The sequence below is a fragment of the Eptatretus burgeri genome, chromosome 2 (assembly GCF_056783735.1).
Source record: "Eptatretus burgeri isolate ZD-2024b chromosome 2, Ebu_testis_v1, whole genome shotgun sequence".
Classification (NCBI taxonomy): domain Eukaryota; kingdom Metazoa; phylum Chordata; class Myxini; order Myxiniformes; family Myxinidae; genus Eptatretus; species Eptatretus burgeri.
Genome location: NC_140962.1, coordinates 16,511,653 through 16,534,858, shown reverse-complemented (window position 1 = coordinate 16,534,858; position 23,206 = coordinate 16,511,653). Strand labels below are relative to the sequence as shown.

At 42.4% G+C, this 23,206-nt stretch overlaps 2 protein-coding genes across 4 annotated transcripts in view; both read right to left on the bottom strand.

The window, feature by feature from the left end:
* Positions 1-23,206, bottom strand: part of DNPEP (aspartyl aminopeptidase) — an 80,542-nt gene that overhangs the window by 31,782 nt on the left and 25,554 nt on the right. For all 3 annotated transcript variants that reach the window (XM_085864000.1, XM_085864009.1, XM_085863991.1), the window contains 7 exons: positions 21,359-21,472; positions 20,530-20,655; positions 6,652-6,776; positions 6,380-6,461; positions 6,182-6,289; positions 1,381-1,458; positions 493-576 (listed from right to left, as the gene is read on the bottom strand). In XM_085864000.1, the coding sequence (XP_085720126.1) occupies positions 493-576; positions 1,381-1,458; positions 6,182-6,289; positions 6,380-6,461; positions 6,652-6,776; positions 20,530-20,655; positions 21,359-21,472 (717 nt within the window). The remainder of the gene's footprint in view (positions 1-492; positions 577-1,380; positions 1,459-6,181; positions 6,290-6,379; positions 6,462-6,651; positions 6,777-20,529; positions 20,656-21,358; positions 21,473-23,206) is intronic.
* On the bottom strand, positions 6,803-9,378 carry LOC147031486 (zinc finger BED domain-containing protein 5-like). The gene has a single exon (XM_085864023.1). The coding sequence runs from the start codon at positions 9,376-9,378 to the stop codon at positions 8,794-8,796; it is 585 nt and encodes a 194-aa protein (XP_085720149.1). The 3' UTR covers positions 6,803-8,793.

The following is a 23,206-nucleotide window of genomic DNA, read 5'->3' as shown; positions in this document are numbered from 1 at the left end:
GAAAGAAGAAGGGAAAGAAGAAGGGAAAGAAGAAGGGAAAGAAGAAGGGAAAGAAGAAGGGAAAGAAGAAGGGAAAGAAGAAGGAAGAAGGAAGAAGGAAGAAGGAAGAAGGAAGAAGGAAGAAGGAGAAGAAGAAGAAGAAGAAGAAGAAGAAGAAGAAGAAGAAGAAGAAATATCTTTCATAAAGGTGTATTTGCCTCTTAATACAAAACTTGTTTCCTTTTGTATCGAATCAAAAAATGCTAAAAGTCTGACGTTTGTACAGCGGTGTATGTCAGTCGGAATTTTATGTGGCAAATACTCCGTCACAGGATGAATTGCTGATTGATATGTAACCTAAACATATACACAGTAAATTATACTCAGAATTAAATGTGTAACTTTATGAACAAGAAGCTGTTATTCAAGCAAATAAGCCAGACATTAGATAGTCAGTAAGCATTTAGTCTGACACAAATACAATACAGCAATGCTGTGATGTGGTACACCGACCTCTTCATTGTCATAAAAGGCGATTACTCGGATGTTCGGATCGTCTTTCAGTGAACCATCCTCCTCGCATGACGTTATGAGAGCCTGCAAAAACAAGTTTTGGGGTTACAGTTTCAGAAACACCATTCTATGTACGATTGACAACATTCATATTCTTTTAATCAACTTTAATGTCATAAAAAATATATATATATATATATATATATATATATATATATATATATATATATCTTCTTCTTCTTCTTTCGGCTGTTCCCGTTCGGGGTCGCCACAGCGGATCATCCGTATGATCCGCATAGTGATTTGGCACATGTTTTACGCCGGATGCCCTTCCTGACGCAACCCTGGTCGCCTCTTACGACACAGGGATATGGTACACCTATTTTAACCGGGGTATTCACCGGCCCAGTACACTGGTACTCATTTCACCGACCTCGGAAGGATGACAGGCTGAGTCAACCCCCTGGTGTATTAATTCAGTGGCGGAACGGGGCTTGAACTCAGGACCTTTTGGATCCCAAGCCGCTGCCCTAACCACTGCGCCAACACCAGGCTCATATATATAGATATATATATATATATATATATATATATATATATATATATATATATATATATATATATATATATATATATATATATATATATATATATATATATAGACATATAAAAAAACTTTAATGTCATAAACATATAGAATAGACCACGTTGACCATTTATTGGCAATGTAAACTTAAAAAGCAAAGTAAAGTAAAGTTGTGTGCAATGATTAATTCTCACCAAATCAGTAAAATAAATGCAGTGTTATTAAATTCATTTAACGGTGATCAAGACTAATGTGGGAATTGGTTTGTTTGTTTTTTTTGTTTTTTACAAAAATATACTGACCTGCAGAGCACAGTAGCAACTGTGCAAGTTATCCAAACGAGGAGCAAAGATGAACTCCTCATGAAGACCTCCCAGAGTCTGTGGAGAACCAATATTGACATAACAATAAGCCCCATTCCCTCCACCAACATAAAAATTGAGAGAAAATGAAAGAGCACCTCCAGTAATCTTCTGATTCTGACTGGCCTTAAAATATTTCTCCTATGAAGGCTATCAACATCTGAAACACCAGTAATTCATGAAGAAATGCTGGTCCAATGAAGAAATGATTTGGTCAAAGGAAGGATTAATCAATTGCCCATGCACAGAGTGGCCATACAGTCCAAATGATGCAGTTAGAATCGAGTTCGAATTTATCTGTATGCTTCCCTCCAATCTCCGCATAAATTTGAATGGTTCTCCATGTTCTTCTGGACATCTTCCATGTTGAGGGTTGGAGGTCATAAATTAGCCACTGACAGCTGTTTTGAAGTCTTCAACTCTTGTTAGGCAGAGATGAGAAATTTCCTCTTTCACAATGCCCCAAAGCAAGTTGTCACATATTGTTAAGTCCAGACTTTGGGGAGGCCACACTATCTTGGATCCACGTCCAATCCATCGTCCACTGAATTCGTCGTCGAGATATTCTTTAACTGTGAGAGCATAATGTGCTGGTGCACCATCTTGTTGCAGCAGAGCTGAAGATACAGTAGCTGATTCTTAGCAGGATAGCTGAATATAGCAGGATAGCTGATTCTTGACAGTTGAAGACCTCAAAACAGCTCTCAGGGGCTGCTTTTATGACCTCCAACCCTCAACATGGAAGAAGATGTCCAGAAGAACATGGAGAAAAATTCAAATTTTTTTGCGGAGAATGGAGGGAAGCACACAGATAAATCCTAACTAAATTCTAACTGCATGCATAGGGACTTCGTGGCCACTCTGTATAAATAAAGGTCCAATGTGGCAAAGGCAGACTTGTTGCAGACCTCAGATGAGAAAGAAACGAGTGATTCCTTCCAGCACGGTTTCTAAGATTGGTTGCACAAATAAAATTTGAATCCTGCACTGTAAGCTATGTAAGAAATCATGCACCACTACCATAAAATACAAAACATATACATGTGCATGTCATTTTGCTAATCATGTCGTTTTGGATTAGAGAATATTTTCTTTTGAAAACAAATATGTCTGTAGCTATAGTTAATATTACAAACTAACAGGTACCCACAGAAATTCTACGTAATAATATAATAAATAAAAATGACCGTTTTTTACAGCCATTTTTCCCTGCTGTGCAGGGGTTGGCTTTTTCTTGAGGCAATGTTTTATGGCCGGATGCCCTTCCTGACGCCAACCCTGGTCGCCTCTTACGACACACAGGGATATGGTACACCTATTCTAACCGGGGCATACACCGGGACCAGTACACTGGTACTCATTTCGCCGACCTCGGAAGGATGACAGGCTGAGTCAACCCCCTGGTGTTAATTCAGCAGCCAACGGGGCTTGAACTCAGGACCCTGAGATCCCAAGCCACCAACCTAACCACTAAGCCAACACCAGGCTTAGAAATTCTACGTAATGTAAAATGTAATTTCAACAACATTATGCAACGAATAGTTAAATATGAAAATTTAAGATTGTCAAGCATTGTGCTTCCTAATGATGTTGCTTGATTAAATGAACCCCCACTCCCCAAGTCCTCAACTCCCCCCAACCCCCAACAGAAGTCCTCAAACTCTCCCCCCGCCTCCTCCCAACTACAAATCCTCAACTCCCCCTCCCAACCTCAAATCCTCAACCCCCCCCACCAAATGCTCAACCCCCTCTGCCAACTCTGCTTCCATCCCCACCCTGGCTCTGTCCTGCCCTCCCCCTTTCTTCCCATTATTCAAAGCTAGAGGCATTCTTAAATAATTACATTTCTTTATTACCTCATTAAAATAGTGAGATGTTTAACTCTTTTTCCCCTCCCCTATCCACCTTAATATTATGCCATTGCCAAATTCACCTACTCCTACCTCCTCATAACCTTCTTTCCTACCTTCCCAACTTCTTCTTTCACCCCATTCACAATCTCAGTAACAGTGAGATACGTCTCACGCGAACAATTATCCAAACTACCTTCAGATCCCCATTCACAACCTTGCGAAATATGTCCAGCAGAAATTCTGTGGAATTGCCACTCTCAAATGATTGTGTTAATAATTGTGTTTTATTAATATACATAGTCGAGGCTCATGGAAGAGCTAATGTACACTGAACAGACCAGGGCACAGCAGGACTAAATGAACAGTTGAGAGAGTGGGAAAATACCAACAGCAGAGTTGAATGCCAAGATGGAGGCAGACTTAGACAAACAATAAGTGTGGGGAGAAATGAGGGGCAGGAGAGGATGCAAAGGGTGGACAAAATGGATAAAGAAGGAAACTCTCAGAAAAGAAACTGGAAATTTGGAAGGAGAGGGGATTGGGGTTTGGGGTGGGGGTAACGAAGGAAGAAAATATCATGGTTTTGGATTGGGGATGATTTGAAACGGTGATGAACAGCTGTCTTGAAGACCTGGAGGGAAGAATGAGATTGAAGAGAATGTGGAAGTTGGTTCCATAGGCACGAAAAAAGAGCAACAAATGAGTGGAGGTGAGCAGTGATCCTGTAGTTAGGTAGTTTCACCAGAAGGGGGTTGATGGTGGACCGTGTGAGCCCTGTAGAAACCTGGGAGAGTGCAGGGGGGGGGGATAAAGCACAGAAAGAGCAGAGGGTGCAAGACCAGAAAGGCGGGGCGGTAGAAGACAGAGACCACCGATCTGGCTGCGATGGCAAAGTGATAGGCCCATAGACTCAGCTTCGGAGATTCCAATGATTTTGAAGGTATTGGTTTCCGCAGCATCAAGCTCAGCAAGATGTGAGGCAGTGGAGTCAGCCCAGAGTGGAGAACAGTACTCCATCAAGCTGTGGATGAAGACCTTGTTGGTGAATAGGAGTTCAGGTGTGCAAGGGAAGGACTTTGTACGACGGAGGATGCCCAGTCACCGGCTGGCTTTGGAGGTCAACTTTGAAATGTGGTTTGCCATTGAAATGTGGAATGTGGAATGTGGAATCTTTGAAATGTGGAATCTAAAAAGATAATGGCTGATAGTGAGACCCAGGAGTTTGAATAAATGAACTTCCTCAAGAGGATTGTTAAGAAAGTAGAGAGGAGGGTTTGCCAGATGGTCCTTTTGGAGAGGGATCATGAGAGTGTGAGATCTGTGAGGATTGAAAGAAATATTCCAAGTGTTTGACCATCTTGTAATTTTGTCAAGGTTTGAAGAGAAGGAAGAGGCTGCAGCCTACCTCTCTGAAGGATGAGGGATTTCACAGCAGAGGGTGGAATCATCAGCAAATAGATAAATGAGATTTTTCAGTGAGTCAGAGAGATCATTTGTGAAGATCAGGAATAAGACTGGGCCCAGAACACTGCCATAGGGCACTCCAGCCTTGACAGGGATTGGAGATGAAAGGATTCCATTGAGAGCGACATGTTTGCTACGAGAGTAGAAGTCAGTAAGGCATTTGTGGAGTTGGTCTTGGATGCCATATGCAGATAAAATAAATTGGATTAATCTTCTTCTTCTCCTCCTCCTCCTGTTCCCTTTATAAGTGGTGAGGTCCAATGGCAACATGCTTCTGCCCTGCCTTGACCATGATACTCTACCTCCCTCTGTCCTCTGCCAACTCTCTGCCAATCTCAATTGCAGTCCACCTCATTTCATCCTACCTTGCTCCCTCGACCTATCCGCTCTCTTTGCCATTCTCTCTTCCCACATCTGCCCAGTGTCTATCCCATCTCAGCCGGCATTTCAACAATCTCTCCATCAAACTCATCGGCACACCAATCTCCTCCTTCAGGTCATCCATCCTCCTATCCACCCTCTTCACTCCTGCAATCCTCCTGACCCAGTTGTTCTCGCAAACCTCCAGCCTCGGTTGTTGTCTCTCTGTCAGTGCTACCATCTCCAGACCATAAAGGTACACTGGCATTAAACATGACACCAGAACCTTCCCTTTCAATTTTCTTGATATCTTTCTGTCTGCCATTTCTCCCTCAACCCGCCTCCATGCATTGGCACCCACCTGAGTCCTCCTCCGCACCACTGCCTCAAACTTACCATCCCCAGTCACTGTTCCTCCCAGATACTCAAACCTATTCCCCTGCCTGATCTCCTTCCCCTCTAACCTGATATTAATTTATTTTCTCTGCTGCCCAACCCACATCACCTCAGTCTTCCCCATACTCATCTTCAGCCCATGCTTTCCAAATGCCTCCTCCCACTCCCCCAGTACTTCCTGCATCTCCCACAACAGCCAGATTGTCCACATACAACATCCTCCCCATACTACCCCTCAAGCTCATCTTCCAGCATATCAACTCCATCACAATCATAAACATGAGTAGGCTGAGAGAGCTTCCCTTCCTCAAGCCGTTGTTGACGCTGAACTCCTCAGACATCCCAGGATCAACCAAACCTCTTCCCTTCGCTTCCTTCCCTTAAATAATTGCCTAAATGAATAATTATTCGAAATAATTGCCTTATTGATTAGACATAAATTGGTAGTCTAATTGTGTAAAATTAAATGACAAAACAATGTTTAATTTACAATGTCACGAGATTTCGTCATCTTGTGAAATGTGACGGAGGAACAGACAGATGTGGGAGAACAGACAGATAAGTATATTATTATACAGATGAATGAATAATAACAACAAAAATTAATAAGCTGAGGAAGCTGCAAGGATTATCAAGATCCCTATGTGGGTCACAAGTTTAGTACATACTGCAGGTTGTGTATCCACCAGGTACAACTCATAGTCCATGATGGTGTCTGGTTCTGCTGCAACTTGCTTTGCTATCAGGCAGAGAAGCTCTGGTGCCATTCTCTCATCCTGGAGTGAAACAAACGGTTGTGTTATCACACTTTACCACTCTTCCAGCAAAAGTACATCCAAAAAACAAGTCATGTTAAATTAGGTCACCTTTTTGCAGCTGCTTTTATCACTAACAGTTTTCTCTGTTGTCACCAGTTCTTGGTACACCGATGTCGCCAGAATTGGGATCCTTGGTGAAGAGGGGTTGGGAAGAGAGTTAAAACAAGCTTGTCGGAAACCCGATCACCTTTCACATAACTTTGAGACTGGTGGCAGATTTGACAAGTCGGAAATAAAGGTTGTGTGGACTATCTGTTTAACTGATGGGTCGCACGAGGATTTGTAAAATGAATGATGAAATTTGGGGCTTGGCTGCATACAGATGGTTCTGCAAGTTGGGAGAAAACTTTTCGTTAATGTCCCGCTGCAAGTGGATGGCCAAGTGTGGAATTCGAAGCACTGGCGATGGGATGTGCAACAACCGCTGCTCCAGCTTCTCTCCACTCTGAGATCATGGGTGGGACAAGACAAAAGGAACAAGGAAACATGTGACTGAAAGGGTAAACCACCTTACAGGCATGAAGTGGGGAATAATCACTAAAGAGGTGAGTTTGCCTCATTATGACGAGTGAAGTGTTTCATTCCTTCATACAAGAATACTTTTGATAAACATAAAGTCCTTTTTGTACAGATACATTTTCTTATTTGAGAAAGAGAAATCAACTATTTAAAGATGTTACAGATTTGAGGAAAAAAGACTTTACGAGAAACAACAAGCATTGTTAGGTCAGACGGACATTCCAAAAAAATTGAATGCTGTTTCAGTCATTGTATCAAATCAAAAGAAAAAACTGAAATTGAAAGTATTTATTACAGGGCAACTAGACTTTTCTGGACTTTGTGTCAAATTGATAAAGTGTTCATTTAGAAAATCAAATTACGTGACAATGAAGGGGATCAGAAATATGGTGAAAACATTAAACTTTGTAAATGATAAGAAGATGAGAAGGAAGAGTTTGAAGTTGAATGAGAACTTGATATAAATAAGATAGGGATGCATCACATTGAATATGCAAAAGTGAATAGGTCGAGGCATGTTTCATGAATTGCTTCGAAGAGGAAATTGAAGTCAATTGATAGGTTGGGAGACTATTCAGGTAATTTTGTTGGAATACAGTTAGTAACTAGAAAGGCACAAGGTAGAGCGCATACCTCCACCAGGTTAAACAGTTTACAATTTGTATCCCAATGAAAGGCCACATCTGTATCTGGACCTGAAGCAAAATCGAATCGGCTTGTTCTTGTCACCTATCCAACTCGTCCAGCAAGTTTCGTCATAATACATCCACAACGTTTTGAAATGTCACGTTGTATATGGTTTATGGCCCGATCTCTCAATGGTGGCTAATCATTTTAAAATTATCAGATCCAGATCTGGATCTTCACCAAAATCTAATCATTTTGCCTTGTCAAACACCCAACCTGACCACAAAACTTTGCTGAATCCGTCCATAACGTTTTGAGATATCCTGTTCACAGACGGACAGAAAATGGGTAAAAACAACCTCCGTCCACCTTTAGTGGTGGAGGTAACAAAGCTGAGCATTAGCAATCAATGTAGAGCCTGGCCGGTATATGAATTACAGTTTCATATGAGAATGAACGATGTCCTGTTGGACTCAGACATTCGCAGTCCCGCTATTCTCAGGTCATACCGTGTGACCTACTTCTACATTTGCGTATTTGTGGGTTTATTTATAACATTCATTTGTTTATTTGTTTTTGTTTTTTTACACTTCAGGACTGGTCTTCTATAACCACCACTGCTGATATTTATTCAGCCTGGAAATTCTTCCACAGAAACCTGCTCTCTCTTATGCACAGATTCATCCCATCTCGTCTTCAATTACCTTACTCATCCTCCAGCTCTCGGTAATCCGAATCCTGTGGTGAGGCTGTTGCTTTAAAACAACTTGCATTCTCCTCCTGGAAGGCAAATCCGACCATTCCACAAAGCCCGCAACAAGTGCATGTCTACCCTCAGGAGAGCCAGAACGTACGCGAAGCGTTCAAAAGGTTCCACAAATGAGATGCACAATAGTCCAAGACGTGCCAAAATAATGTACAATGAGGCATTTATATACAAACTAGCATGGATGGGCTTGCTGCGCTTACCTCTCCACACGTCGTTGCAGAGATTGACGTCACAGATTTGCTGTGTTGTAATGATTTACACCAGTGGTTCTCAAACTTTTTTTTGACTACCGTCCCCTTCTGCCCTCTTGGACCGGCCAAAAGCCCCCTTGTCCTATCGTTCGTGGTCGGACACCCAGTGGGCAATAGGATAGTCCGAACTTATGTAGATAGGAAGCAAAAATAACAGAAGCCAAATATTTTCTGAATAATATTTTACTTTACTTGTCCTTTATTTTTCTATTTTATTTTGCACTACCTACAATGTTTCAGCAGAACAGGTCCAGGTGAGGCAAACTGGGAATCTGTTATCACAGGCCCAAATACCGTTAGTGTGAAGGGTGGGCCTGGTGACTCGCTGCGAGACTACGAACGTCTGGCTCCATCTCAGTGAGGTAGAGACGCAGATCGCCCCTCTTGGTAATGTCAAGGCGGTTTTGATACTTGGTCAGCAGCACCATCACGGCACTGAACCCTCTTTCAACGAGGTATGATGTGGGGAACGCCATCAGCAGCAGTTCTGCCTCTGTCGACATTGCGGGGTATTCGCCCCGCTCCAGAATCCAGAATTTGCCGTATTCATGCTGCGAGAATCTTGCCTTCGCCTCATCATCATTCCACAAGTTGATAATTTCGTCCTGTAATTCGTGCTTCACATCTCGAATGTCACATTTGAATGGGTTGATCACCCATGCTGGCACCGACAGTTCTAACATGTCTCTGAAATGCTGCTCCATATCTCCACGAATCTTCTCAAGGTGATTGCAATAAACGAGCAGCTCTTCATCAGAAACAGCAGTTTCCTTTGCCAACCGGGGAAAGTGGTACATATCTCTGCGGCCGAGGGTTTGCCTGTGCAGAGTCGCTTTGGTTACGAATGCGCTAATCACTTTCTTTGCTTTAATCAGCGTCATATGGTCACTCTGGAGTTGTTTGTTGACATCATTCAGTATACTGAATATGTCCGCGAGGTAAGCCACATCATGCTCAATCACATTCACTGTCTCTGATAACTCTGTATCAATTTCCGACAGAAACTCGACGACTGTCGAGAAGAGGGCATGGAAATGGGTCAAACAAGTGCCTTTGGACAACCATCGAACTTCAGTATGCAACAAGAGCCTCTCGAATGGTTCATCATTCTCCTGGCAAAGCTAACGAAACAGCGGATCATGCAGAGACGACACCTTGATTTTATTCACTGCTTTGATTACTATTTGGAGTGACGTATGAAGTCTGGTGCTGAGAGCTTTTGCTACAAGATGCTGGCGGTGCACGACACAGTGAATGGCGAATACGGACGGTACCTGGTTCTTCAGAAGCGCAATAAAACCATGCTGGCGGCCAACCATCGCTGGTGCCCCGTCCGTCGCGCAAGCGAGAATGTTCTCCATCGGTATGTTCTTATCAGTAAAGTACTTCCCCAACGTTTGGAAGATGGAAGAACCCTTCGTATCGGTCTGGAGAGAGCAGGCAAACAACAATTCTTCCACCATTTCCTGATCACGGATGAAGCGAACGTAGCAGAGTAACAGAGCTTCACTGTCACACAAAGTGGACTCATCCAGTTGGATGGCGAAGTGCGTGCTTCTCAGCTCACAACACAGCTTATCTTCTACATCTGATGACATTTCGTCAATTTGCCTGGCCACGGAATCATTGCTAAGTGCAATCGATGAGAGAACTGGATACGGATCCTGGCCCATAACAGTTTTTATCACTTCCCCAACAGCCGGTTTGATCAAATGTTCGCCGATTGAATACGGTTTTCCAGATCTGGCGATGAGCAATGACAGCTTATACGACGTTTCCAGTCCTTTATCCACGAGCATTTGGCTGGCTTTGAACATTGTCGTTACCGTGGATCGCTTCTCAAATTTCTCTGTCAGCGATTGGAAATAGCTGACCTCTGCGCGAGCCTTATCACTGTGCTTTTTACTCAGGTGCTCACTCAGTCGAGATGGTTTCATTGCTTCATTGGACAGCATGATACCACACAACAAACACATCGGTAACTGCGTGTTCGTCAGGGATGGAATTAATCCATACTTGATGTATTCAACGGAATACTGACGACACTTTTTCTTTGAGGCCGACATCTTGAAGCTGACCGGACGTGAAGCTTTTTTGAATAACGAAATCAATACGCCAAGATGTCGAAAGACTGACACCAGTGATAAGCCCAAACAATAATTATATATTTCTGGTCTCTGGTCAGCACACGCATCGATTTTGACCCTGCGTGTCCAAAAAATTTTTTCTTCACATTTCCAACTGTAGTTACAACAGTGCGCGCCTCAAACACAATGTCGCGCCGCCTCAGTACTCGCCGCCTCAGTACTCGCACCTCGCTGGGAATTGCGCTGCCGGATCATAACACATGTATATGGTATTCACACCATGTGTGTATTAAAAAAAAAAAAACACTGACTTGCATTGTTGGTAAACAAGGCTGTAATATGCTTGAAGAACTTAATGATTTTCAGAATAAATACATTTTAAAATGTGTTCATTATTTACAAAAAGGCCTACCTGTCCCATTGCCTGTCTTTAATTTCTCTCTGGACGGTGCCACGGCAAACGAGGAGGAACGCAACGGGCATTGTATGGCCAATTTGCCGAATGGCGCCGGGTAACCTGTTCAGACTGCAGGAAGCCCAATGAGCGCTCCTAATCGCCGCTGCTCCTCTAAATCGCCAGTGCCCCCCAAATTAGTGCCAGCGCCCCCTACCACTCGTGGAGTCTGGAGCGCCCCCCTGAAAGTTCCCAGCGCCCACTGGGGGGGGGGGCGGTAGGGACCACTTTGAGAACCACTAATTTACACCAATCATAATACAAACATTTAGCCTGGTGTTGGCTTAGTGGTTAGGGTGGCGGCTTGGGATCCCAGGGTCCTGAGTTCAAGCCCCGTTGGCTGCTGAATTAACACCAGGGGGTTGACTCAGCCTGTCATCCTTCCGAGGTCGGCGAAGTGAGTACCAGTGTACTGGTCCCGGTTAGAATAGGTGTACCATATCCCTGTGTGTCGTAAGAGGCGACCAGGGTTGGCGTCAGGAAGGGCATCCGGCCATAAAACATTGCCTCAAGAAAAAGCCAAACCCCTGCACAGCAGGGAAAAATGGCTGTAAAAACGGTCTATATATATATATATATATATATATATATATATATATATATATATATATATATATATATATATATATATATATATATATATATATATTTATATATATATTACAAACATTTCTTTTCTACAAATATATTTGTAATATTGATGATATTATATTTATTTGAAATTTCTTTGTGATATTGGTGATATATTTATTTGAAATATTGGTGATATTATATTTATTTGAAATTTTTTGTGATATTGGTGCTATTATATTTATTTGTAATTTATTTGTGACATTCGTAATATTATATTTACTTGTGATATTATATTTATTTGAAATTTATTTGTAATATTGGTGTTATTATATTTATTTGTGATATTATATTTATTTGAAATTTATTTGTAATATTGGTGATATTATATTTATTTGAAATTTATTTGTGATATTGGTGATATTATATTTATTTGAAATTTATTTGTGATATTGGTGATATTATATGTATTTGAAATTTATTTGTAATATTGATGATATTATATTTATTTGAAATTTATTTGTAATATTGGTGATATTATATTTATTTGAAATTTATTTGCAATATTGGTGATATTATATTTATTTGAAATTTATTTGTAATATTGGTGATATTATATTTATTTGAAATTTATTTGTAATATTGGTGATATTATATTTATTTGTGATATAAGAAGGACCAAGTGGTCAAAATAGTCAAGGGTCTAAGCTGTCTAATCTGTCTGAAATGTGTAAGGGGTCTAAATGATGTTAAGAACTGAGGGGTCTTCGGGGTCTTTTTATTTTTTTAACAAGTCGAGGCTCATGCAAGAGCAAATACACAGAAACATATAATAAGGTAGGAGACAAGAGGGGCAGGAGGGGGAAGCACAATATAGTGTGGAACAAAGACAATAGGATATCTGTGGAAGGAAGAGGGATGGGGCGGGATACACGGGATAAACAAGATGGACACTACATGGACTTTCAGGAAGGAAAACAGGGAATTTTAAGGTGGGTTTGGGGTGGATTAACAGAAGTAGTAATGTTCAAGATTTTGGAGAGGGAAAGATATGAGATGATGGTGAACAACTGCTTGGAAGACCGGGATGGAGGAGGAGTGGGATTGAAGAGTGTGGGAGTTTGTTCCAGAGGTGAGAAAAAAGAGGAAGGAAAGAGTGAAGGTAAGCAGTGATTCTTGATTTTGGCAGTTTCACCAGAAGGGGTTCTTTGGCAGACCTTGAGCGCCCTGAGGAAATATAAGGGGGACAGATCACAGACAGAGTGGGGAGGGGGTCAAGAGCGGGGGGGGGCAAGGCCGGAGAGGAGACAGTTGAAGAAAGAAAGACCACCGACCTGCCTGCAGTGAGAGACCCAAAGACCCAGCTTCATCACGGGAGATAACAATGATCCTAAAGCCTTGGTTTCCACAGCATGAAGTTGAGATAGGTGTGAGGCAGGAGCATCACCCCAGAGGGGGGAGCAGTACTCCATCAGACTACAGATGAAAGTCTGTAAATGGTAGAAGCTCAGGTGTGCCAAGGAAGGACTTTGCACGACGTGTGACGCCCATTCGGTGGGCAGCTTGAAGATGTGGCTTTCCCAGGAAAGATCGTGGCAGATAGTGAGACCCAAAAGCTTGAATGAAAGGACTTCTTCAAGGGGATTGTTGAGAAAGTAGATGTGGAGATTTTCCAGATGGTCCTTTCGGAGAGACATGGTGAGGGTGCGAGATTTGTGAGGATTGAAATAAATATTCCAAGTGTGAAGAGGCTGCTGTCTGCCGATCAGAGGGATGAGAGATGGTATGGCAGAGGAGTCATAAGCAAAGAGATAAAGAGGATTTTCCAGGGAATCTGAGAGATCATTGATGAAAACCAGAAAAAGCACAGGGCCAAGAACACTGCCTCGAGGAACTCCAGCCTGGACGGGAAGACATGAGAGAAAGCCATTAAGAACCACGCATTGACTGCGACAGGAGAGGATGTCCGCGAGCCATGAGTGGAGATTACCTTGGATACCATAGGAAGAGAGTTTGGTGAGCAGGGCAGGGCAGGATGCCAGATCGTATCGAAAGCTAGTGATATGTCAAGGGAGATGGCTCTGATCTCATGTTTGGCATTTAGGACCTCCATCCCTTGTTCAGAGAGCAGAAGCAGCATATCCAGGGTAGAGTGACCTGGTCCAAATCCAAATTGATGGTCAGGAATCAAGCCATTGGAGAAGAGGAAGGATTTGATGTCAGAAACGATGATGGATTCCATAACCTTGCTGATGATTGGGTGAAGGCAGATTGGTCTGGAGTTGCAGGGATCAGGTTTTGCACCTTTTTATGCAGAGTGGTAATGTGTGCCGATTTCCAAGCAGATTGCAGATGACCTTGAGAAAATGAGAGGGGGAAGAGAACAGAGAGGGGTGAGCAAGAGCAGTAGAGCAGGTTTTTATGACACGTAGGCTGATGCCATATGGTCCGGTTGCAGAATCTGAGTCGAGGTTTTACAGCAAGCTCTCCACCTTGTCAGGAGAAAAGGACACAGATTCCAGGAACAGCTGGGTGTGACTGGGTAAGGTAGGTACAGAAAGTGATGGGTTTGGGAGACAAGATTCAGAAGCAAACATGGAGTTTAGACGTTCAGCCTTTTCACATGCAGTGTCAGCTGTGCAGCCATTGAGGTAAGGGAGGGGATGGAGGGGAAACGTACACCAGAAACAGACTTAACTGGACACCACCAGGATTTGGAGGAGGGAGACAGTTTTGAGAGATCAGACTTGAGATGAGAAACATGTTGTTTCCTGGCTCTCCTGAGGGTAGACACAACCTTGTTATGAGCTTTGTGGAAGGAACTGAGATTGCCTTCAGTAGGATTTACCTTCCATGAGGCAAATGCATGTTGTTTCAGGACAACTGTCTCACCATAAGGTTCAGCTTACCATTCAGGAGGAATGGTGGGACAACTGAAGACGAGATGGGATAAATCTGTGCAAGAGAGAGAGCAAATTTCTTTGAAAGAATTCCCAGGATGAGGTGATGTCGGAGAAAGTAGAAATGGGTGACAGGTCGAGAAGTTTGATGGCTGCTTGAAGTCCCTGCCAGTCGGCATGAGTGAAGTGCCAGACTTGTCGGCGCTGAGGTGGTTCTCTAATAACAGCCAGAGAGATGATCGCTTTAACAAGCACGTGGTCAGATGAACTGATTTGAGCAGAAGAAGAGCAGCAGACATTTTCTGGGAAATTGGTCAAAATCAAATCCAGAAGAGATGGAGGGCCATTGGTTGAGATCCGGTCGGGAAGTTGACAGATTGAGTCAGTTCCAATGAGTCGCAGAAGTCCTTTGCTGAAGTGCCATGGCAGGTGAGAGAGGTACCCATACCCAGCCAATTGGCATGATGACAATTGAGATCACCACATATAAGATAGAGAGAGTTGGGATGAGAGGATAGAAGTTGGTCCGTGTTTTTGGAGAGCGAGATGTAACTGGAGTCATCACTGTTTGGTGGACGGTACATCACACATAAACAAGAGGTGGGAGCGGAGGGGAAGCCGTAGCCAGAGGTATTCCTGGGAGTGTGGGGGAGTGAGGACTGTGCATGGAAAGTCAGGAATAGAGTTTTTGAGAAAGAGAGAAACTCCTCCACCAGGATGAGGCTCAGGTCTATCATACCGGAGGAGGGAGTAACCAAGGAGAGAAACTAAGGAGTCAGAGACGTCTTGAAGGAGGAAAGTTTCTGTCAAGTAGATTATATCTGGTTTGTCAGTGGCAACCGACTTTTTGGTCTTCGGCGTCTTTTGGGTCTTCAGGGTCGTTTTGAGTCTTCGGTGACTTTTGGGTCTTTTGGGTCTTCAGTCATCTTGGGTCTTTGGTGACTTTTGGGTCTTCAGGGTCTTTGGGGACTTTTGGATCCTTGGGTACTTTTGGGTCTTTGGGTCGTTTGTGTCCTTGGGGAATTTTGGGTCATTGGGGTCTTTTTGGTATTTTGGGTCTTCGGGATGTTTTGGGTCCTCGGTGACTTTTGTGTCTTCGAGGTCTTTTGGGTATTCAGGGTCTTTTGGGTCTTTAGGGGTCTTAATTGTCTTGGGGAATTAACGTTCAAATGGGACATGATGAATAGGCATATATAGTCTTCATGGAGTGATGGACGGCTTCACCGTTTCACCGACCGTGCTTTTTGTTTTTTTAATATAGATTAAAAAATACATTTAGATATTTTCTTTCTGTTCTTACATACAGTACTTGTATATTGGAAAGACAAATAATGTTGGCGTGTCTTAGACTATTGCAAATCTCTCATTCAACCTTCTTGAATACCCCTTGTTCCCTTCAATGTTCTTATTGATCATCAAAACATGAACAACCTCATAGTACGGCTTGTTTAGCATTCCCATCTGAGCATTTGCCTCCCTGGAGGTATGAACTCGAGTTAAAATCCAATAGTGTGTCGATATGTCGACAGTCTCCAAATGTCTTTGCATGGGGTACAATGATGCATGCTAATATTATGCACGCCAGTACCTCCATTGTTATCTCTGTTGTTTATGACCAAGTTGTGAAAGGCAATTTAGCACCTCTCCACGATGAGGACAGAAACTCATCATGAAGATACCAGAGACAGAATGTGATGGAGGAATTTGGATTGGATACCGACACGCAGGCCAATGGGATACTTTTTCACAACGTTCTGGAGAATCTCCAACATCCACAAGCAAATGCTTGTTGACAGAGCAACCAGTTCAACATCCACAGTGAAAGGATGGCATACTCTGCAAATACCATGCCTGCAGAACACCAGGACAAAAACTTGTAAATTGATAAAATTCAATATAAAATCCAAACCACACTTCTGCAACCTTGGAGTAGTTATGGACTGTCAATTCTAATGCCTTTGAATAAATATGGGGTTTTTTAAAGTGCAAAATATTGTTACTTTGTAAGTAAAATCTGACTATGCTGACAAAGGAATTGAAGCAAAATATGTTGATGAAAGGTTGTTGTAAGTTACAAAAAAAAAATAAAAAAAAAATAAAGAAGCTTGCAGAACACAAGAATGCATAAGGTTCATGCTTCCTTCCCAAAAAAAACGTTAAAAAAAAAAAACGTTAAAAAAAAAAAAAACTACGATATAACTTCGAAAGAAAAGACCAATTTATTATTTTAATATATATATATATATATACATATATTTTTATATATATACATATATTTTTATATATATATATATATATATATATATATATATATTTACTTTGTTACGCTGTGGAAATTCACAGAGCACCATATAAGTCTGTGTTCATATAGATTTCCCCACCGATGTCTAAGGGATTTATTCGTGTAACCGGGCTGTGGATCTTTGAGTTAGCCGTTTTTCTTTTGCTATCGTTATTTTGGACCAACCGCTTCACAACAACCACCTCCACCACCAACATCGCTTTCATCAACTGCTTCACACAACCACCTCCTCCACAACCGCCATCACAACCACCTTCTCCACAACGCCAATCACAGCCACCATCTCCTAAACCGCATCTCCCCCAATACCCAACAACGAACAACATCGCTTCACCTTCGGCTCCGCGGGCACTGCCATCTTTGCGCCGGCCACGGCAAGATCGCTGCAAACAAACGCGGGGGTTTCCTCGTTGCCAGCGACGGTGATTTCTACCACGACCGCTCTCCCTTCAGCGTCGATGATCTCTACCATGTCCGCTCGCCCCGAGCTTTGCCTCGGAATTCGGATCAGGCGATCGAGAGGGGCGGAGCCAGTGGGGGTCAGAGGTGAAAGAGCGGAGATCAAATCTCGCTTCACGAACCCTATAAAAAAGCGAGCAGATCGCCAAGTCAGTCAGAAGAGAGTCAGTCGGGGTTTGGAGCGGTGTGAAGAGCAAAGTTTGAGTCCAGTGGAGGGCAGTGGAAGTCCGGGTTCGCCGAGGAGACGGAGTTGGGAGCACAGCAGGCCAGCCGTGCCACGCAGAACTGCACGTTCGTGTGGGGAGAACCGGAGAGAGGTCGCCAGCCAGCATCGAATGGTCCGAGGTGATCGGGCTTCGGGACAGTCCGAGCAGCGCTGAGGGACGGACGGGCTCTTAAAGAGAGCATCAACTCTGAAAGAGCAAAAGACCTGTTCATTCCTCTGAGGCGTTGCCGGCTGGGCCCGAATCGCCAGGCCATCGGAAGGGGCCTGGGCCGGACCGCGGTCACGACAGCTGCCGTGGGGACGGGACGTCGCGGGTCGCCCCAGCAAGGCACCTCGAAGGTGAAGGTAACCAGCCCGGCCTCGCGGAGCCTCTGCGGTCATCACAGCTCCGTGAAATAAAGACCCAAGAGGTCAAGTCTACCCCTCGTTTGTCCTGGGTTTTTTCTTTGCTTTTGAATGAACATTGTGGCACCATGTCTTTAAGTAGAACTGTTAAGTGTGTACATAATAGATAGACGGTAGTAGCTCTTTTGCATTGCTCGTGGTTTGTCCCTTGCATGTTACATAATTGCATGCGTGCTTTTGTTTTACTTTTGTCGATTGCAAACTGCATGCATGTCTTGCCTTGCTTGATTACATGACTGCATGACTGCATATGTGCCGCTTATTCAATAAATGTGCTTGTTTAAATGTTAACCCGTTTGTTGCGTCCTTTTCCCTAATTGAACTGCCGTTCTGCGCTCGGAATATAGTTGGTTTTTAAATAGCCGATAAAGTGATCGGGTCCAACGGGGCTGCGCGATAAATACCCTACTCGGTTATCCCAAAACGAAGCGAGCTGCTTAAGCGGCTCGTTTCCAAGCGGCCCCGTTGAGGTATTCTCTCGGTAGTCTGCCCACGCGATTAATTAGGTATATCGACAATTCGGCGATTGACCCTGTAGCGCGGGTAGAATATTGACTAGGCTGTGGTGTGTTTAAAAACACACCCGTGGCTGGTTTTCGGCGTTGATCCGGAAAGCCGCGACCGGATTGTCCGCTCGGTGGGTGAAGTGGCCGCTATTGGTTAAACGCGGTCGCTCGCACGACGGCGGGCGAGAATCCACAACAATATATATATATATATATATATATATATATATATATATATATATATATATATATATATATATATATAAAAACATATATATATATATATATAAACATATATATATATATATAAACATATATATATATATATATATAAACATATATATATATATATATATAAACATATATATATATATATAAACATATATATATATATATAAACATATATATATATATATATATATATATATATATATATATATATATATATATATATATATATATATATATATATATATATATATATATATATATATATATATATATATATATATATATATATATAAACATATATATATATATATAAACATATATATATATATATATAAACAAGACAAGACTGCATATATTTTGCATGGCACCTTACTGTTTGAGACAGGCACACCAAGACAAGTGATGATGAACCAATAAAAACATATTTATAGCACGTTAAGTACGAGATATGCCAAAACAATGGCAGCATTCGAGACGTCTCGTACGTTTTTGATGTTGCATCTCCATGTTTGTGAAAAGAACATCACACCAATGGTTCATGTTCATGCCAGTGGTGTGAGAGATGTGTTGCCCATCATTTATTTTTAAGGAATGCAGAGCACTGGTCTTCTAGATGTCACACCTCTGGCATAAAGCCTGTTCTCAACTGTCTGAGTCTAAATTCGATGGTTAATTGTCATTTGCAGGTTAATTTTCAGAGACAATGTTAAAAAGTGTTAAAAAGAGAAATGATAGTGATAAACATTGTCGTGGGAGGCAATGTTGTTATGTAAACCCCCACATGAGCAAACAGATTTGTTGTGAAATTATGCCTGACCATTCCTAAACTGACTTAACCACTTGGTGACCAATTCATAGTCAGGGTATCGATGTGGATTATGTGTAGACATGTACACAGGTTCTCTGGGAGAAGTGATTCACAGGTGAATTTACAGGATCAGTCAGTTAAAGTGGCAATGATTATGGCGTTACACATTGCACTTCCAATTTCCTGATTGGGTTTCTTTCCTCAATGACCATCCTTTGTCCACACATGATGAATTACCTCTACCACCAAAGGTGGACGGAAGTTATGTTTTCACCCCTGTCTGTCTGTCTTATCTGTTTGTCCGTTTGTCCGTCTGTGAACAGGATATCTCAAAAAGTTGTAGACGGATTTCGACGAAATTTGAGATACGGCCAAAAACAATATACAGCACAATATCTCAAAAAGATATGGACAGATTCCGATGAAACTTGGTGGACAGATTGAGTGTGTGACGAGGAGGAATTGATTCAATTTTGTTGAAGATCCGAATCAAGATACAATAATTTTTTGAACCCATAAATTATTCTTCACCATTGAGAGAAGAGGCCAAACACGAATTATACTGTAGCATGATGTTTCAAAAAGTTGTGGATGAGTTATGTCAAAACTTGGTGGACGAGTTGGGTAGGTGACAAGAACAAGCCCATAAGATTTTTGCTTCAGGTCTGGATCCAGATCCAGCCTATCAGTGGGATAGAAAACGTAAACTGTTGAGCCCAGCAGAGGTATGCATTCTACCGAGTGCCGTTCTAGTTCATTTCTGAACTGAAAATCCGAAGTTTATTTCAGTGTTTACAAGTTGTTGCCTAATTATTCTTTTTGTAAATAGTATGTATTAATCACAGAAAAAAAAACTACCAAAAGATGATGCATATCCCAAGTGTGAGAGGCAGGATAGCTTTATTCTGTGCCATATTCACATTTACTTTCCTCGTGAGGAACAAAAAGCAAACACACACACACACACACACACACACACACACACACACACACACACACACACACACACACACACACACACACACACACACACACACACACACACACACACACACAGCACAGAGATATAAGTGCAGTAACTCACCTTTATTATGACCCTTCCAGCTAATGTGAGGTCACGGTCAAACCATGTAGACCAGATCCCACCCCCGTAGCACTCCACGCTGACTTGCAGATAACCCTCAGTGGAACGGACTGATCGAGGCTTCACCTACCCACATGTTATATGTAATGATAATATTAATACATGTAATGAGGAATTTCAAAAATAAAATAACTGGTCAAAAATTTTCACTGCCTTTTTGGCCATTCATCTGATATGGAAAAATATTTGTATTAACTTTTGATGGCTTTGCCCTTCATAAGTTTCTTTGAAACAAATGCAAAATTCCACATTTTACACGATAAACCAAGACAGCAAAATGTTGACCAATTGAGCGTAAATTGCAAGGCAATACATTTATCTTCAGGTCTTCAAGACAGCTGTTGACCACCACCTCAGATCATCCCCCAACCAAAACCATGATCTTTTCTACCCCATAAACCCCCACTCCTTCCAAATTTCCACTTTTTTCCCTCCTAAGAGTTTGCTTCTGTGTCGATCTTGTCCAATGTCATGCGTCCTCTCTTACCCCTCATTCCTCCCCACAACCATTATTTATCCAAGTCTATTTTCCCTTCAACCCTGCTGTTAATGTTCCCCTCCCCCCCCCCCCACTATCCCTTTTGCTCTGTTGCATCCTGGTCCGTTCTATGTTGTAGCTCTTCCATGAGCCTTGGCCTTGTATACAAACAAACAACACTTCAAAAGGTAAACCAATGAGCCCAATGAGCACACAAGCTCATTGGACATTGAAAATGAAAGCAAATCAGAGGTTAAAAATGAGGCAGAAAGGTTGAAGGAAGGAATTTACCCGCAAGCAGGGGCTGTCTGTGTGTGCTCCAATTATGCTGAAGCCATTGCCTGCTTTGTAAGCTCCTCCGACAGCAAAGGCCATGATTGAGGAGTGATTTCTGGTTATGAAGTACTGCATTCAGCAAATACATTCCAGTGATGTTTATCATACATCACTTTGGGGAAAATAGCAAAGAGATTTCAGACAGACAAGCTAGTTTCATACAAAAGTTCAAAACCATTAGATTTTTTTATAAAGCAACTAAGACTTTTGCATATATCCTTCAATTCCATTGATTACATGAAGCACAAAGGTATTAGAACAGAATGCATTAATGCAAAGTAGTGTGGTCAAACTTGTGCTCTCTGCTTGTGAGACGTGGTCATAACAAAAGTATACAATCCTTCAGGTGTATAATATGAACTACTGAATGGCATTGACAGAATCTCATCTCACTTTTCCACCACACTTGCATATCAACTCATGGGCACTTCATGAAATTTTGTAACCACCAGCTGGCTAAGTGTGATGAGTCACTACTTCAGTAATGGAGTCGTAAATGCATGGAACAGTCTCTCCCAGAGTCTTGTTACAGTCCCCACTGTAGCAGCTTTCAAAAGGACATTAGACACCCACTGGGCACAAAAAAACATTTAACTTGTGTTTACTCTGACATGCACCATGATAAAGCAACAACCCTTGAACAGACCAGGACATCACTGGGACTGGGACTGGGACTGGGATGGAAAGGGTAGTTAAACTTACACTTTTTTTTTTTAAGGAATACTGGAGTAAAGTATGTATATACGAGGGCCGTACCGAACGTCTTGAGCACATTTATTGTACAGGAAAACAATGGTACATGAAAGAAAAACTGATATTGGCAATAGTAACTGGACATACATTACCTTTCTATAAAATCTTCAGAATGATCCACACATTTCTGCCAGTGCTGTACGAGCTTCAAAATCCTGCTGCGGTAGAAGTCCATTCCAACACTTCGCAACCAGCAATGCACGGCTATCTGGACTGCCTTGTCGTTTTCATAGTGCTGGCCTCACTTCCCAGCCATTCTTTGAGACGCACAGTATAACAAAGTAAGAGGTAGTCCAGCATTGTAATTTTGAAGGATGACAGCTTATGTCATCATGTGCTTTTCCCGATGTGCATGTTTCAATTTCTTGAGCATTTGAACATGGCAAGCCATGTTGATGGTATCCTCTTTGGGCAGGAAATCAACCAATATGCATCCCTCCGGTATACCAGAAGATGGTTCCCATAACTTTGCCGGCAGAGCACTCTTTTGGCCGCTTTCTTTTTTGGAGATGTGAAGTGCTGCCATTCCATGCTTTGCTGCTTGGTTTCTGAGTTGAAATGGTGGAACCAGCTTTCATTACCAGTCACGATACGGAACAGGACGCGGTAGCATGTCGTTGAAGCAACTGTGATGACACCCATGCGTGTGTTTATGTGTTCCTCCGTATGTAAATGGGGAACCCAACGGGAACAAACTTTCGGATATGCCAAGGTCACCATCATCTCCTCTATGACATGGTGTCCTATGCTAAACTGCACTGCGATATCCCCGTCACCTTTTGGTCCTCACTGATGAGCACATCAGCTTTATGCTCGTATTCAGTCATGTGCTTCTCAGCCGAACACAGAGTGGCTGATCGGCATTGTCGGTGTTTCTGCCTTTAAAGTGTTTCACCCACCTTCTGATGCTGTTAGCGCCCATGAAGGTATCTCCATACACCTCACTCAATCAGCCATAGATATCTGCAACTGAGTTATTCTCCTTCATGAGGAATTCAGACGTTGACAGCCATTTTGTCACAATGGATTGTGGGAACACCAGTGGTGTGC